Genomic DNA, 17,726 nt, shown 5'->3' with positions numbered 1-17,726 from the left:
AATAGCAAATGTCAGCTACGTACTGTTCCTGAAGAACAAGCAGAAAAGAGTCCTTTAATGATGGTGGAAGGGTTGGCAATGTAGTTGTTGTCTTCCTCATTGTACATGGGGCAGGTTTTCAAGCCTGAATATGCCTCTGTATTTGCTGCCTTGCAGAAGATTGGGTTAGGTTAAGCTTGTTGCTGAGTGTCAACAGATGTCTCACACGGTTCATGTCACTGAACCGTGGACTCTTGCTGGATAGGCCTTGTTGGTACGCGGAGAGCATTATATGCAGGGGCTGCCATACCACGCTTTTCACCAGCGCTGTGTCATAAATATGTTGATACAGTGGAAATGGGTAGAGAGTTGCCTTACAGTTCTCTAACACTGATCAGTTGCCAGGGTAACGCACAGCCTGATAAGGGCTGGCAAAGCAAACCCATTACATACTGTTTATCGGCACCAGAAGCAGGACAGCCCAACTGTCAATGACAGGACAAATGGGGATTGAGGAGGTCTGTTTCTAAAACAGCTTTTGCTGTGCCAGTTGTTTATATTCTCTAAACAGTTATTGGCAAGAGATGTCAGTGTTTAACTATTGCAAGTTGGGGTTTTTGACCATTATTCAGCACAATTGTTCTATAATGCTCCATGGGTTTCACTGAGAGTAAAGACTGTGTAATACCTAGCTGTGAGGCATATAGAGAGGACTTCCATGTTTGTGTGCTGGTGCTTGTGAAAATGTATGTTTCTTCTTGTGAACACACTGATTCAGCAGCTTGAGATAGCAAAAATAGGATTTCCAGAATTAATGTTTGTAGTAAAGCAGCCCCAGAACGTTTTCTTGCTCTGTTTGCATATAATAGCCTGAAAATCACTCAGAATAATGGAAAACTCCATGTTTTGAAGGAGAGTATATGAGATGTGGAAGACAGACGACGTTCTCCGGTGTTTAAATATCCTGTTACTGGGCTTGAAAATAGTCCAGCAGATGTTATGGCATTTTTGAAGTGTAACTGTTTCACTCAGTGGTGTTTTGTGGAGCATATTATGGAGTGATGTTCCACCCCTGTGTTTCTGCAATAGGAGATGTTAGTTCTTTTGTTTGTTTATGAGTTACTTTTTAACTTTTTATAGCTTTAAAATCAGTGTGGTTAAGGTGTTCCAGGCTATATGAGTTCAGAATTCTTCAGTTCAGAATTCTTTCTAACTAGAAACAAGGAGAGAATAGAGGGGAGGAAGAGGAGGAACTTACTATATGTGTGTGTTCTTCAGAACTGACTCTTTTTTTCCTTCTCTACAGTTGAACAGGCAAAATGGACTTCTCCAAGCTACCCAAAATCCGTGATGAAGACAGAGAGGCTTTTGTTGGCTATGTCCATGGAGTCTCGGGACCTGGTAGGTATTATTTTGTAAAGGAAATCTTCTGTTTCATCTAGTGTCTTGTCAATCTTGTTCACATGGAAGTGGAGAAGTACAGTAGAGCTCTGGGTGGGGCTTTTTCTCTCTTGGGGGGGGGCTTTTTAAGAAGGATCACTGACAGCCTGATGAAATATTAAGAAATACACTAATAAGATGTAACTGCTAATTAATCTTATGGAAAGATGTAATGAGCAGAAACAGACTAATGAATAATAATAACAATAAAAACAAAAGATAGTAAACTTTCTGGGTGAAATAAATCCACTTGGTCAGAAATGTGCAGGCCCAGTGTATTGAGCTTCTCTAAAAGGGTGTGAGATACATAGTGCATTCTCACTGAAAAATGCGATTTGACCCTGTGCTTTCTGGAATACTCAGTCCTCTGCCAGTATCAAGCTGTTCTGTGTTACTGCACCACGGGCTGGAGGAGCTCAGTGGGGAGCTGCAACAGTCAGCAAAGGTGGCAGAGGGTGGTGGTAGTGCAACTGGGAGGATGAGGACTCTTCCTCTTTATCAGCTTAAATATTTTCTTTAGGCTCTGATGGTAACAGCTTTTGAATATGTGCAGGCTGTACTGGCTTTTCTGCTCTCTCCTGCACTCTCTTCAAGAGATGAAGGAAAGAATGCAAATGTGAGAGGAATAGAATAGCATGTATTTTTGTTAATGCAGCTTATTTGATGAGTAAGAAACTCCTTTGACTCATGTCTACCTAAATAAATGCCTGTTCTTTAACTGTCAATTCCTTAACTGCAGAAATGAGACTTAAAAACAATTTAAAACTGATACAGCTTTCTTTCCTAAGAGTGGACAATATATTTTTTGTGTAAATACATTAATTCTGTGTGCAAGATTGATATTATAACATAAAGAACCTAATAGATTTTGTCCTAAAGCAACTAAGCCTCTTTTATGACCTGCTGAAATCGAACTCGAAACAGTAGGAGGTTTCAGGCCTGAAACGTGCTATAAGCCAGTCATCTTCTGTTGAAGGTTAATTTAAGTGCCCTAAGATATACATCACTTTTCTACAAAGTAAAACATCAAAATAGTGTTTCCTTAAAAGCTTTGTAGGCATCTGCTGCTCTAGATACAAGGGTATGTATTGTCTTTAGAAGGCACCTTGGCTTGATCTGTGCATGGAAATAGTTTGGTATGTGAGCATCCAGATGCTACCAAGGTAAACAGAAGTTTGAGTGGCTTGAAAATGCTGGTCCCCAACCACAGGTTTATGTAACTACCAGCTATCAGGTCAGCTTTTGCCATTTTTCTGTACGTTTTTAATTTAGTCAGATGGGAATGTGGCCCAACTAACTGAAAGGCAGAAGAGCCTATGTAACATGTCTGTCACAGTTCACTGCATCTCTAAAACCCTAAGCATTTGCAATCTGTTAAGATAGATAAGGGAAATGATGGCGTGAATTGTCTGTGAACTACTCTGTTCTGATAGTGTCCTCTTATTGAGCATAAAAGAACAGTGTTAAAAGTATAGGGAAACTTTTTCTTTTAGCTTTTAAACTAGAAGTGTCAGGATTTGTGGCAGCCAAGTTACCCTGTTTGTGAAATCAAGAATGTGCTTCTGATCTGAGGGAATACCAGGCTTACACTGTGCAGTTCTTGCTGACTTCTGATGAGTAAATTTCCTGAGCTACAGGACGAATATTCACCTCTATGCCTGTCTTCTGCAGTGGTCACGGCTTGCAACATGGCAGGTGCTGCTATGTACGAACTGGTACGAGTAGGCCACAGCGAACTGGTGGGGGAGATTATCCGACTGGAAGGTGATTTGGCAACTGTCCAGGTGTATGAAGAAACGTGTATCCTTTTCACTGGTCCCTCTGGGCCTGCCAGAATGTGCAGTCCAGAACACAGGGGTGATTAGGGTCAGGAAGATGAACAAAGCTGATTGGGACCAGCGCTTGGTACTTCTGATGCTGGCAGGCAGAAACATCTCTTCTGCACGTCTTCTGTAAATTCTGATGGTTTTGAGGTAAATCTTATCTTGCTTGTCTGGATACCGAGGAGACCTTTTTTGATTTTAAGTGGAAATCAAATAATATGTACCTTAGAATTTAAGTTCATTTTAATTTAAATATTACAGCTCTTTGTTAAGGAAGTTGTTTGACAAATGCCAGCCATAAATGGCAAAACTACCTAGCAGTATTTATTGTTTTTTCCTTTACTTTTAAAAACTATACTTGTATAATACGTAATAGGAAATGTGAAGTGGGCAGGATGCCTTCTTCTGGGCAGAATATTTTGCTAGACTTTATAGATTACATTTTTTGTTTCTGCAGAATTCTACAGAATCTTGCGCCAGCTAGGATGCAGCATGTGTTCTAAAATCTAGTTAACTTAAAATGTATTTTCTATTACACATATATGAGAGACTGTCAGAAAAGAAGTCATAAAACTTGGAGCCAGACTTTTTTTTTTTGTTCCCTCTCATATTCTTTTAAACTGAAGAGTTGGCTCTGTCTGTAGAGGCTAGGAAAAAACCTGTTCTGGCTCCCAAAGCTTTGTTCTGAGGGGCTGGATGGTAAACTGGTGACTAGCTCTTGTCTGTACCTAATAATTTGTCATTTTTAGAGGGCATCATCATTGTAATATCTAGTAGCCTTCCATCAGTACATGGGAGAAGTTTGAGTATAATTTACTCCTAGGTTCCTGATGAGAGAGCTCTGTCATGGGGCTCTCTGAAGTCAACTTTCATTTAAACATTCGAGTCTTACATAGGGTTTTGCGGGTTTCTTTTATATTCCAGCCAAACTCCTGGCTCTTTGCAGAGGAGTCCAGTGTGCCTCCTTGGAGCGTAGATAGTACATAGACTGGATAGCTTGATATCAGAGAGGAGGGAAATAATGCTGGTCTTGGACAAACTCTCATTAAAATTAGACTGCTGTCAAAAAGGCTATGCAAAGCTCAAGGTCAAAGCAGTTGTGCTCTCTAGCCAATTCTGAAGTGAAAAATTACATATTTCATAACATTGTGTGACTTAACCTGTCTTCCAGGTTTGAAGATTTAAGAAATGCCTGACATTTTGTCACCCTGCTGCCTGGGTACACCAGTAGACTCATCTATGTAGTTATCTTGAACTAATGATCTTAAAGCAGAATATTTACCCCTACCTTGCCTCTCTGGAGGATGAGCAACTTTGTTGCCTTAGCAATTTCAGCTTGATTTTAGTCTAAAGACTATGTGCTTCTCAAATGATGATGTGTAATACAGTAATAAAAATAAACCACCTTTCTGACTTTACGGTAATAAGAGTGTTATGTTGTGAATGTGATGCCTTCTGCCCTGTTTCTTTCCCTTTCTCTGGATGAACTTTTCCTCAGCAAATCTTTAGCTGGTGTCTCTGTAGGAGATCCTGTACTCCGTACTGGCAAACCCCTGTCAGTGGAACTAGGGCCTGGCATTATGGGAGCTATTTTTGATGGTATCCAGAGGCCTCTGTTGGACATCAGCACTCTGACCAAAAGTATCTATATCCCTAGAGGTGTCAACGTGTCAGCTTTGAGCCGAGATGTCAAATGGGATTTCACACCTTCCAAAAATCTGCGGGTAGGTTTTGACAAGCCTGTCTCCCCTTCTTGCTCCTCTACACCCAGAGCTTGGAGCTGGAGCAGAGTGCCAAGGCTATGACTGCTGGGAGCTATGGTGGACACTGTATTAAGTTTGTGAAAAGGGGTGCTAGGAGGTGGTAGTGATGTATGAGAGTGAGGTTGGGATGGACATCACCAGAACTTACTCAGTGTGAATTACTCTGTGTTGCTGCTGTGTATGAGAAACTTGCAAAGCTTTAATGTATTTGCAAAACCATAAAGAAGCTAGTGGAATTGCACTAAGCATTTGCAGGAGGAGGTGTTACCTGAGCAAAAAGAATAACTCATTTTGCGCATGGTGAAAATAGCCTGAGAGCTGGAAAATGCTACAGCTTTAGCCCTTGGCATCTTCTTTTTTCCAAGCCTGCAGGTTAACATATGCTATCTTTTTTCTACTTAACACATTAAGTTGAGAGGTATAAAAGAAATGAGGAAAATTCCTTGCATCAGTTAGTAATTGCTACTGTCTGCACCTTGAAAGACGCCTGAACCCAGGTAGTGTTGCTAGCAATGTGCTGTTAGTGTAATGAGTTATGTAAATGGGTTACTGTACTGTAACAACATTGTTTCTAAAGGAAGTAATCGCAGTGCTAGACTTAATAACTATAGCTATTTTATACAATCCTTTGTCAAGGTTCTTTTTTAAAACCAGAGTTCTCAGTTATGACTAATAGACTTGTTCTGATTTTAGGTTGGCAGCCATATCACTGGTGGAGATATTTATGGTGTTGTGAATGAAAACTCCCTTATCAAACACAAAATCATGCTGCCCCCACGGAACAGGGGTACAGTTACATACATTGCTCCACCAGGAAACTATGACACTTCGGTAAGTCTCCCAAACAGCAGTTGCTGGTATATTCCATGTCTCTCTCATAAGATTGATGTACTCTTTCTGTTCTGCATGATGCCAGTTAAGAAGTGTTTCATGCAACAGGATGTCTGAGTTAATGATCACTTCTGCTACCCTGCCTGCAGGGATTACATGATTATCTTGTGCAGTTACTTTCTATGTATATAGCTTCCCAGTGGCACTTCAGAATGCCATGTTTGCTGACTTCTTTGGGGATCTACAGTATCTTATGAATATGTAAAATTCAGTTGCTCTTCAGAAGTGTATTTTTAGTTGGAGCTTCATCTTGCACTCTTTTTTTCCCCCAGCAGCATTATAAATAAGGGAAAGAGCCTTTCCTCGGGAGGGCATGATAGCGTGTTGAGGTTCTGAGAAATCTGTGGTGGTATCAAAGACCTAGTTGTGCAGAGTAGCTGAGATGAGAATTTGTGTGCTGATCCAGTGTGGAGCTCTTTGCTTACTTCAGATGTCTGGTGCTGTCTGTTAGGATGTTGTCTTAGAGCTGGAGTTTGAAGGTGTGAAGGAGAAGTTCACTATGGTCCAGGTCTGGCCTGTACGTCAAGTCCGTCCTGTTACTGAGAAGTTACCAGCCAATCATCCTTTATTAACTGGCCAACGGGTCCTGGATGCCCTCTTTCCGTAAGTGTTACCTTTTATTTTCTAGTACGTAAGAAATCTCTCTTTGGGAGGAAGTGGTGGGCCTTTAATTTTTTTTAAGGGCAAACAGACCCCAAGCTTTCACTATGTATCACAGCATAATCTCAAAAAATATTTAGTTGAAGTCCTCTTATTTTTATATTTGAAAGGAGAACCTACTAGTGGAAAAAGGAAGAGAAGTTTAACAAGGTAGTTCTAGTGCATTAATCTAGAAATGAATGGACAAGCATAAACTTAACATAATCATGCCAAATCTCTAGAAAGGCTAGAACTTTCGAGCTTGATATCTCCATTTGAACACATAAGTAGGATCTCTGTCCGTGGTCTTGAGGATGTATAGTTCCCAATGATTTTGGGGTCACCATTTACGAAAATGGTTGCACTGAACTGTAACACAAAATGCTCATTTAAGCAGCTAGCTTCCAAGACACTGAACTCATTAATTTTGGTCCTAAAGTATTGTGCTACTTATCCTTATAATGCACAGCTAAGTAGAGTTGTACTTTTCGTAGCACTTTCATTCCATCAGTGCTTCCATCTGTGAAAACTGCTATGTTTCAGGCCTGAAAGTCTAGCTGTTGTACCAGCATAACTCATGTACTTCAAGGGCAGTAGAAGAAAAGGATAGTTTATTCCCTTGGTCTTTTGGTTTAGTGAAATACCTCTGTGCTTCTCCCCCAGAACACTGAATGTGACTCCCGTCGCTCTACTTTTAATTAGGGAGCTTTATTGGAAAACGTATTCTAAGATGGGAGACAGCTGTTTTTGAGTTGCTTGCAAATCAGAGTCCTTTTTCTTTACTCAGGTGTGTACAAGGGGGTACAACAGCGATTCCTGGAGCATTCGGTTGTGGGAAGACTGTGATCTCACAGTCTCTCTCAAAATACTCCAACAGTGATGTCATCATTTATGTAGGCTGTGGAGAACGAGGAAATGAAATGTCTGAAGTACTGAGAGATTTCCCTGAGGTTAGTATGGAGAATTCATGGAGAGTAAACCATCTTGGGATTGCTGTTGTACTGGTATTGTAACTGAATAAAATACCGTATTGGTAGAGTGACTTGAAACTATCTTCTTGCCTTCCCGCGGTGAGTTCTGGCTGTAGTAGCAGAAATCCCTTTTGGCTTGTTCAAGAATTATTTCAGTGGCCCCTCAGTACACATCTGGACTAGTTTTTGGGTATACCTTCTAACTTGTTTAAAATAAAGCCAAAATGAATAGTAGGGTGTAATTTGGCACACTTATAAGCACCTTACCTTTCACTGGTAATGTCTCTAACTTTTCTAACTTAAGTATGAATAGCAAATGCAGCATCTGTATTTACAGAGTGTATGGTAGTGATACAAACAGTTACCAGATATTAGTTTGACCTGTCAGGCTTTGAAATATCTTCTGAAGGAACTAGAAAACGCCTGATTTAAAAAAAAATAAAATAAAAATGCAGTAGGTTTACCAATTCTTCTACCTGTTGTTATATGTTAGTGAATTAGTTGTGCCACCGTCTTCCTTAAGATATGGGAAAGAAGCCAGGTAGTCTGAACTGTTAGGTTGAAACTCCATTGTCAGAAATAAGGGGTAAAGGCTTGGGTGTGTTGATTGATTACAAGATGAGAAAGTCAAGCTGAGGTGGCCACAAAAAAGGTAAATCCCGGGATATTTGTAAGTGGGATTCTATGCGAATGTCAGGATATGCATTCTGTTGTTCAGGGGCTTGTGAGGCTTCACCTGTGTTATGTATGTGATTTTATGTACAGTTGTCAAAGACTAATTTGGATTGGTGTAGGTGGGGGAAAAAAACTCTCATATTCCTAACGGACTAACTTCCTAGCCTCCTAACAGGAGGCTAAAATTTTTGGCTCTTCCAGCCTAGTAAGCTGACAGAGGATAATGTACCTCCTGATGCAGTGGATTTGTCATTAGCCATTTGAATAGAAATAATAGGGATTTGCCAGTTGCAGAAGATGAGATGAGGCTGAGGCATGTACATTAAAGAGTTGTGTGCAATCTGGAAGGCAAACCGGCATTGTATCCTGAAATCTTGAATCTAGTCTCTTCTCTTGGTAGAGTAGCTGTGAGGGGAATATCCTGACACAAGGTAAGTAATATAGTAAAGAAAACCAACCAACCAAAAAAAAAAACCTGCAGAAAAACTTGCTACTGTTACCTTTTTTTTAATGTTTCTTTTCTTGCATTTTAGCTAACAATGGAGGTTGATGGCAAGGTAGAAAGCATCATGAAGAGAACAGCTCTGGTAGCAAATACCTCCAACATGCCTGTGGCTGCCAGAGAAGCCTCTATCTATACTGGTAAGATTTACAGGAGGCTGGAAAAGGCTGTGTGTGTAAAGCAAGCCATCATGCACTAGTTTTTTCAGTTCCTGAGATGGTCAGTACCAAGAAACTTGCTTAGTTTCAGAAGTCAACCCTTTCAGGCCTTGTCTGCACAAAGTCCTAGTATCTTAATTGAATTTGGCTTGCTTGTATATAATGATGATTTCCGCATATTGAGTAAATTTTGCGTATAAGGTGAACTTGCTGCCCAAGCTCCCATGTAGTTTTTCTCCATGTGTTAATTATGTAAGGTTTTGTTTGTAAATAGCTTTTTGCTGACAAGCACAGCCACTTAATGGGCAGGAATAGTACTGAGTTGTCAAGCTAGTCTTCTTTCATTTGCAGCCTCTTAGGCTTTTTAAATTCTTTTTTATGAGAAATTGTCAGATAACTCGGATAAAACGTGACCTTTTCTCACGGCAGTATTCTAGTAGTTTGAAAGGGAATGAGACATTTTACAGTAAGAAGAGGCTTTGTTCATGGCTTCAGTGAGGCAAAGAGTAGCATCAATGACATTGCCGTGTCTCCTCAAAGAAATATACAGCAATGCAAGATGAGCCAGAGTGGTTCATAAGCAAAAATGAGTGAGAAGAAATAAATAAACAAAAAAAGACAGCACAGTCATGGTCTTGTGGGAAGAAAGAATAATTTTCAGTGTCTATTGCCCTCAAAATGTAAACTTAAATAATTTGGCTTACTTGCATATTCATGACAACATGCGAGCATAGCATTCCTTTCTGAACTGTATCCTGCAGCACGCTGATGTCTTTTTTCTAGGAATCACCCTGTCTGAGTATTTCCGGGACATGGGCTACCATGTCAGTATGATGGCAGACTCTACTTCCCGATGGGCTGAGGCCCTCAGAGAAATTTCAGGGCGACTGGCTGAAATGCCAGCTGGTGAGTAGTCTTTCCTCAGTCTAGTATTGGAAATGCATCCCTTGAACGCTGAGCCTTTGACTCAATTTCTGTGTCTTGGTATTTGCAGACAGTGGTTATCCAGCCTACCTTGGTGCCCGTCTAGCCTCTTTCTATGAGCGAGCTGGCAGAGTGAAGTGTCTGGGAAATCCTGAAAGAGAAGGCAGCGTCAGCATTGTTGGAGCGTGAGTGTTGCATTTCTTTCTTTGTGTTGGCTGCAGTTCTTTCTCTCTGTTTTTGTGTGTCAAAGTACCTATTTTTGGGCAAAAAGAAAGTTCTGTTGCTCTGTGTAGCCGCAGAACAAAAAATATGTGAATGAGTAGGTATTTAGTCTCTGTTCACCCTCAGCTACCGCTAAATTGTGTGTGGGGCAGAAAGAATGAATGTGGACAGGTAGTTCTGTGAGATGTGGAATAGCAGTTGCTTGCAGCAATTGGAGCAAATGGCTCAGGGAAGAATGTCGTTAGAGCTGTCTCTGAAAAGTATGTTAAACCATGCTCAGAGCAGGAAAGAAGGGGCAGTTAAAGCAGCAGTGTGTGCATTTGGGGACACAATGAATTGTGATTCTCTTGCTTAGAGCAAGATTACATGGAGCAGCGTATCTAAAGCTGTGATGGGCTGTGAAAAGCATGTGGTCCCCAGACATTCTTCCAGGCTATATTGATTTGTATATCGCACTGTGGGCAAAGTGAATCCCCACCCCCCACCCCCCCTACCCCCCCCCACCCCCCGACACATTTTCAGGAAAGCTCTAACATCTGCAAGAATACCTACCGTCAATTCTTTGCTCTGCTTAGTTCTTTCTGCTGTCCACAACATACGTACACAAGTGCGTTGTGCTTTTGATGTTGAAAGTTTTTTATTTTATTTTATTTTTTTATCTCTGGGAAGGCGTATGTTAGGGTTTCAAGCCCAAATGAAGTTGAAGTGGTTACTGTGTAGGTGAATATCTGAAATAATGTCAAATTGGGATGTTGTTTTCTGTAAAATAATTATTGCACTGTGTTCCACAGTGTCCTGTCAACACACTTGCTGAATCTGTTCCAATTGAGATAGGTTTTGTAATCCAAGCTGGAGTTACTACCTGGAGCTAAAGTGACTGAAATCATACCTCGATACTGTCAATCAGTCACTGATATAACTCCATTTCCTGGTGTGCTTGATATTACACCTGTGTGGGTATGCATCAAACACTTCTGCAGTGGAAGCTTGCAGTCTGTTTCTTGCTGGAAATTGTGATGACTTCCCTGGTTTCTGTGATCATTGAGCTGTGCAGTCATACGTTTGGTACTTCAGTTTAAACTGTGAAAGCAACGCTGGTAGCTTTTCCTTATCTCTGATAACTTTTCCTTATCTCTTTCTGCTCAGTGTCTCTCCCCCAGGTGGTGACTTCTCTGATCCTGTCACATCTGCTACACTGGGCATTGTTCAGGTATGTCCCACAACGTTACAGCTCTTCTGTCTACTTCGTTAGACTCAGAATGATTATGCTTCAGTGCATTTGTGCCAGTGGCTGGGGTGTGAGAGCTTTGATTTGACAGAGGCAGTTTCTAGGGTGCTTTGGAAAATGTTCTAATGGTGTAAAAGGTGACTTTATGAGATGGTCCCTGAACTGATGTGTTTGAGATCTCTTTGGAGAGGGAGCAAAGGTAGCAATTCCTTCCAATGCTGACTGCTCAGGAATATCCATGTGCATTCTGATTGCTCCCCATTAGGCTGCACTTCAAATGTGGCTGCTCTCAGCTGAGATGGAAAGCCAGCCACCCTTACAGGTGCATTGAAATCACAAAAAGCTCCTCAGAGCTGCTGACTGGGAGAAGAATGTCTTGCAACTGATTGCAGCCCTGTTTTGGGAAAAGGAGTTACATCTGATAGGTCTCCACTTAGACTCTAGTATTGACATTGTCTTTGTTACAGCTGACTTGTCCCTCATGGGGAGTCTCAGGGTGAATAAGTCTGAACTCAGCTTAAAAGATGCATCATTTTTTGTGAAGTGTGTTTGAAAGTCACTGCTACAGTTAAATGAATGTAAGGAAGGCTTTCTTTTTCTCTCTCAGGCTTTAATTTGTGATAGCCTTTGCCATGTTGTGTTTGCTCAAATTTGCTTTCTGTATTTTTTTTATTGCCTTCAATTATTTTGGTTTCTTTTTGATTTGGAACACTGGTTGATCTTTCTGGCTTCTGACAGGTTTTCTGGGGCCTGGATAAGAAGCTGGCACAACGCAAGCACTTCCCCTCTGTCAACTGGCTGATCAGTTACAGCAAATACACGCGTGCCCTGGACGAGTACTACGACAAGCATTTTACAGAGTTTGTCCCTCTCAGGACAAAGGCCAAAGAGATCCTACAGGAGGAAGAGGACCTTGCAGAAATTGTGCAGCTTGTGGGGAAGGTGAGCAACCAGCTGTGAGGAAGTGTGGTGTCAGTGAGCCATCCTCCATTTCCTTACTGCTAGTACAGGCTTTTGACCATGTCTTAGACCAGACTTGATGGATACTGCATTGTGCAAAAAAGGCAGATGGTCACTGGGAGATGTCAGACTCTCCTGCCTCTAACTGTGCTTTATTCCAGCTTTTTCAGCAAAACAGCTTTCCAGCAAAACATCTTGTTTGCCTTCTAATGACAAATAGTTTTTTACATTTGATAAACTTTGGCTTGATGCTGCTTTTCTCATGTAAATTAGATTGCAGGGCATCTAATACTGGAGTTAAGAAACTTCACTTGCTTCAGTGTTCTAGTCTGTTGAAATGCCCTTTGCTGCAACTTACAATAGTACTTCATTGGAAGTAGTCTTTGTAAGAGAAGTGATGCAAACTGATCTTTACTGTTGAAGTCATCTGAAGGGTTACAGTTTATTAGCAACCATGTTGCCAGCTGCAGAATAGAGGTGGTGGCATTTACAAGCTGGCCTGTAGAAACAGAAATGATGTCTGCTTTTTCTAAAAACTGGTGATTACCTAGTTTCTCTGGAAACCTGTGACATGACATATGCCTCCATTTTACAGGCATTCTTTAATTTCCTTCATTCACTTCACTGTTTTGGAGAGAAAGCTGAACTTGGACAGGAAAATTTCCCTTGAGAGCTCTCAAAAGGGACCCAGTAAAAACTGTGTTTCAGCTTAGCACTGTAAATATGGTAATTGACAGGTGCCTCGCACATACTTGCCAGTAATTTAATTAATGGTGTTTGGATGAGCTATGCTGATTTACAAGGTGCTAGTGTGTGGTAATATGTATTGACTACAGTTAAGTTATTCGGAGGAAGTTTGCTCCTGGTGCTCTCCCAATTCACTGATGTTCTAGCCCTGCCAAGATGAGGTCTTTCACCAGATCTTGTCTAGCAGAGCTCTCTTTCTCTAGACGTGTCTTCAAAGAAAAGGAAATGGGATCTTAGGGCCTTCTGCAGTTTTCTATTTACAAAATCATGTTCTTAAAGACTAATTTACAGAGCAGGGTAGAATCCGTTCCTTGGTGTGGAAGGGATATTGATAAGCCTGTGCTTGTAACTAGGCATTATTCCCATGATAGAAGTACTGGAACTGGTGATCTTGCTCTCAAAGATGTTATCTTTAGCAGTTTCTTTCAGCCTGGGCAGCAAACCTTTAGAAAGGGGGAATTGCGGCAAAACAATCAGATACATGGCTTTTTTTTTTCTTTTTAGCTCTGAATTCTGTTAGTCTTCTCGTGAAAGAAGATCCAAACTTCCTGTCTGGAAAGCAAGCTGGGGTACTTAAAACTCAGTCTGCCCCCTTTAGCAAAAGGACGATGAAGGTAGAGAAGAGTGACCTGTGGTGCCAACAGCAGTGTGCAGCAGGGTTGTGGCTGTCCTGCAGATTATGGCAGGCGTTTCTCATCAACTTTACTTTTCTTGAATGCCAAACAGGGAAAGCCCCTTGGTAGATGTGGAGGCTCGTATCAAATCCTTAAGATTACTTATTGATCTAACATGCTAAGATCTAGTTTTTCTTCCATGAGGAAGGTAAAAATTAATGTACCTCTTTATGTAGGAAGGTGATGTTTCAGTGTACCTTATAGCAGAGCAGCTGTGTTTTCTGTGTTCGGTGGCTTTTTCATTATCTTAAAGGAAACTTCCTTTCCACTGTTTATCACCAGATAAACTTAAAGTATGCTTATTGACTGTTTGGCCCATCTTAGACTGGCCATCAATTAAATTGGCTTATTCTGTATCAGGGAGTGAGAAATGCCAAAAAGACAGAATTCTGCTGGAAGCCATCTTAAGAGGGTGGGAAGAAGACAGGTCCTGAAAGGTAATGGTTCTTGGCCAGGACATACCATGTCCTTGTGTGCTTGAGTACTAAACTGACAGTGTACCTTACTTTTCTAGGCTTCCTTGGCAGAAACAGATAAAATTACCTTGGAGGTTGCCAAGCTGATAAAGGACGACTTCTTGCAACAGAATGGTTATACTCCTTATGACAGGTGAGATCTGACTGGCCACTCTGCTCTTTTGGTCCTGTGTAGTCTGGACTTAGACAGCTATTTTATTTGGAAATGGATCAGTGCAGAAATTAATTTTACTCACCATAAACAAATGGAAGGACTGTGCTTAGGTAGGCCATCAAACAGCATATTCATTTTGTCTTACCCCAGGCATGCAGACCTTTTCCGAATGCAGTTCACACCCTTCGAATTTCTCGGGTCCTCATCTGTTTTTCAGTTAACCAGTATTTCTGCAATAGCCTGTCCTCCTTAGGAGGAGGAGGAGAGGGCCACTTGATTTTCACAGTCAACACCCAAAGTCTTCCTGTTTATTCTAGCAACTTGTGGAGGACTGCAAGAATCTGCTTTCATTTACTCTTGCGTAATTCTTGAGTAAGTTTGATGCATCAAAAAAACTATCTGGATCTTTTTCCTAGTGCAGTGCTCATTATCCCTGTCTGCTTTGCTTCTTTCCGTGCTATCCTTGTGTTTTAACAGTCTGACAAGCGGCCTTTTGTACTTCATCTCGCTCCCCAGCGCAGGTAGATCAGGAGGTCTTAAATACTTCATCACTAAAAATTTAGACGTACATCATTCTGTAACGGTGCGTGCCTTTGATTAGGTTACTAGGGGCAGGTATGCGTGTATGCCATTAGAGAAGCACAGGAAGTAGCAGCATGTAGTGTATAAATAATAATGAGATACCGTGGCAGTCAGCTATCCATTAAAAATGGAGCTTTTTGTGTGTGGAGTGCTCTTGTCATAGCAACATGTCCCTTCCTGTGAGCAAAGAAACTTGCAGAGCTGTCAGGTCATCCCAGGCTGCTTGGAGGAAGCCTGCTCCCATGATGGACAAAAAAGGAAGGAGGAATTTTGTTGGCTGCTCTGGTGTTTTCCCCTTCTCGTTAGCATTGGCACAGATCAAAATGGGAGCCTTGTACAGTGATGTTCCTGTTCTCTGCTGTTTTGCCCAGTGTTTGGGTGCTGCTTTAGAAACCTTACGTCAGGATGATTGTCTCAGGCTATGATTCGCCTATTTAAAAATGTGGGACCTATCAGATGCAGTCTCTCTCCTGAGACTTACTTTTAATACAGTATGTATTAAAAATACCTGGAGTAAAGCAGGCTAGCACTCTTTCTGTCAGGTGAGAATTCAGAGTGGTTGTGAAGGCTTGCCCTGTTAACTGTTCCAAGATGCCTGACAGGTCCTCTTCTGTTCCATCAGGTTCTGCCCTTTCTATAAAACAGTGGGAATGCTCTCCAATATGATTGCATTTTATGACATGGCACGCCGTGCCGTAGAAACCACAGCCCAGAGTGACAACAAGATCACGTGGTCCATCATCCGAGAGAACATGAGTGAAATCCTCTACAGACTTACCTCCATGAAGTTCAAGGTACGTGTGTAAGGAACTGGGTTGCGCTGCTTTTTGTGAGCTTCCAGTGCCTCTGAAAGGCTGTTACTCAGAGGTGGTCATCAGTTGCCTTAGAAAAGGACAGAGACTTTTTGCAATCATTTTGAATATACTTAAGAATCTGTTTTAGTTTGTAAGCACAGGAATGGTCAATACAGAAATCTAGTGGGGTGGCGCTGGCTGCAGAGCCTTGGCAGCCCCACCTTCAGTAGTCTCTTACATATATTCATGGTAATAGTACAAGCACCTTTCCTGTTTGTTTTGGGGGTTTTGTGATAAAATTCTGTAAAAAAAAAAAAAAAAAAACAACATGTTCTAAGGAGACTATTAGCAGATATAACCAACCTAAAGTTTAAATCCAGGAATGTGCTAAAAAGTGAATGATAGAAATGTTGATCGAGCTATTTTAAATAGAAGTTAAGGAAAGAAATGCTGATCTCCTGCAGTAATACCTGATGTGCCCTGTGTTGGACTTCAGGACCTAAGGCGGGTAACTAGGAGGAGAGGAAGGGAGGAGTAACTTCAATGTGGGCTAAAGAGACAACGCGTGGCTTGGAGTACCTGCTCTGGGTAACTTCAGTAGCCATCTTTTTAGGGTACAGCTTTCCTAAAACTCATCCAGAGCATGCTGGTGTGGCAGTTACTGGTAGGACAGTAACCTGTGATGCTGGCTGATGTTGAAGTAGCTAAGGAATATTCTCTATGGAAGTATAATGCTTACTCTGTTACAACTCTTATAAGCCAATATCGCAAATCTTTTAAGAACAAGTACCGTAAGATAAAATTACGTTTAACATGAAGTGTTCTGGCATTGTTCAGACTGCTCTGCAGTTAGCAACTGTTAACCCTCAGGTCGAGAAATTACAGCACTGGCAAAGCAGGGTTGTCTGAAGTACCCGAGGCTTTTCCTGACAGATCTGTTCATTTGCTGTGTTATTTTTCAGGACCCTGTCAAAGATGGTGAAACCAAAATCAAGGCGGACTATGCTCAGCTGTTTGAGGATATGCAGAATGCATTTCGCAGTCTGGAAGACTAGACTCGACCTCTGTGACCACTCCACTTTCTCCTCTCAATTCCTCATCTCAACTCCTCTGCTTCCCTACCTTACAAGAATGATGCAACAGTACTTGAGTTGATAAATAGCCCTATGTTTTCCCTGTTCATACTTGGAGAGTGTCCTTACAGAACATTCCTCTTAGTTTGTGTTTGGCATTGCTTTGTGTGCCTGAGATGGTGAGTGATGTGTGAATGGGCCTGGTTGAGTGAGGAAATGCTGTTGTACACTTTTAGGGTGGGAAAAATTTCACCTTGCCTCTCCCAGCTCTCTTGATAACTGGTCTTTCACCTTGGGATGTAACTGGTTGAGCTGTACTGGCAGAAGAGGTGTAGATCTTAATGCAGTCACGCAATACATTCTGAGCTGGCAGTAGTAAGGGCATTTACATCTGGCACTTTGCTAAGTGACTATCATGACATAGAATTCCCTATTCTCAGTTTTTCACCATATACTGATGACATGTTGATACAACCAAAAATTCTTCACTAGTCTTCTGCAACCCTCAGCTGAGTCTGTTGGTATTGAAATGTGGCAGTTCTGGGTCTCTCGAGAAGGGACTAACAAGAAGATGAATACATACATGCAACCAGTATACTTTTGTACACCGGAGAAATAGAATTTTATTTTCCTACTTCAGACAGACAGGACTGTTGGACTCACCATCAGGTAAAATCAAAGCCATAAGTGCTCAGCTTCCAGCAGAATTTTACCTTCTTGCCTCCCACTCATCCCATAAAATTTCATGACACTCAGCTGCTTTAGTTTGTGAAGCTTGTGACTGCTGCCGTGTACTGCAGGACATAGATAGCAAGTTATGGTGATGCCACGTGTGCAGCCCAGCAACAGAGTCCTTTCTCAGTGGTGCTCTGTCTGACAGTGTGGTTGCCTCCCAGCACAATGCCCAGGTCAAGCTAAGGAAAGGAAAGTGTGTGCTTAACCTTCTTCCTCCACCTATGCTCACGTAGCCTCTTTGGCAGTGGCACAGAAGGTCCCCAGCTCTCATCTGAGGCATGTATGATGCTACAGTTCTGGGGGTGGGGGATGAAGG

General features: G+C 41.6%; 1 protein-coding gene across 1 annotated transcript; it reads left to right on the top strand.

The window, feature by feature from the left end:
- Positions 1-1,298: 1,298 nt before the first annotated feature.
- ATP6V1A (ATPase H+ transporting V1 subunit A) lies at positions 1,299-16,657 on the top strand (the record flags this gene model as incomplete). The annotated part of the gene is made up of 14 exons (XM_082003537.1): positions 1,299-1,380; positions 3,091-3,219; positions 4,752-4,966; positions 5,699-5,836; positions 6,348-6,499; positions 7,323-7,485; positions 8,715-8,823; positions 9,625-9,747; positions 9,836-9,950; positions 11,134-11,197; positions 11,954-12,157; positions 14,111-14,205; positions 15,431-15,602; positions 16,565-16,657. The coding sequence occupies 14 exons, from the start codon at positions 1,299-1,301 to the stop codon at positions 16,655-16,657; spliced, it is 1,854 nt and encodes a 617-aa protein (XP_081859663.1).
- Between the last annotated feature and the right edge of the window lie 1,069 nt (positions 16,658-17,726).

This window comes from Phaethon aethereus, assembly GCF_964289735.1.
Source record: "Phaethon aethereus genome assembly, chromosome: 1".
Lineage (NCBI taxonomy): Eukaryota > Metazoa > Chordata > Aves > Phaethontiformes > Phaethontidae > Phaethon > Phaethon aethereus.
This window is presented reverse-complemented; position numbering and strand designations above follow the sequence as displayed.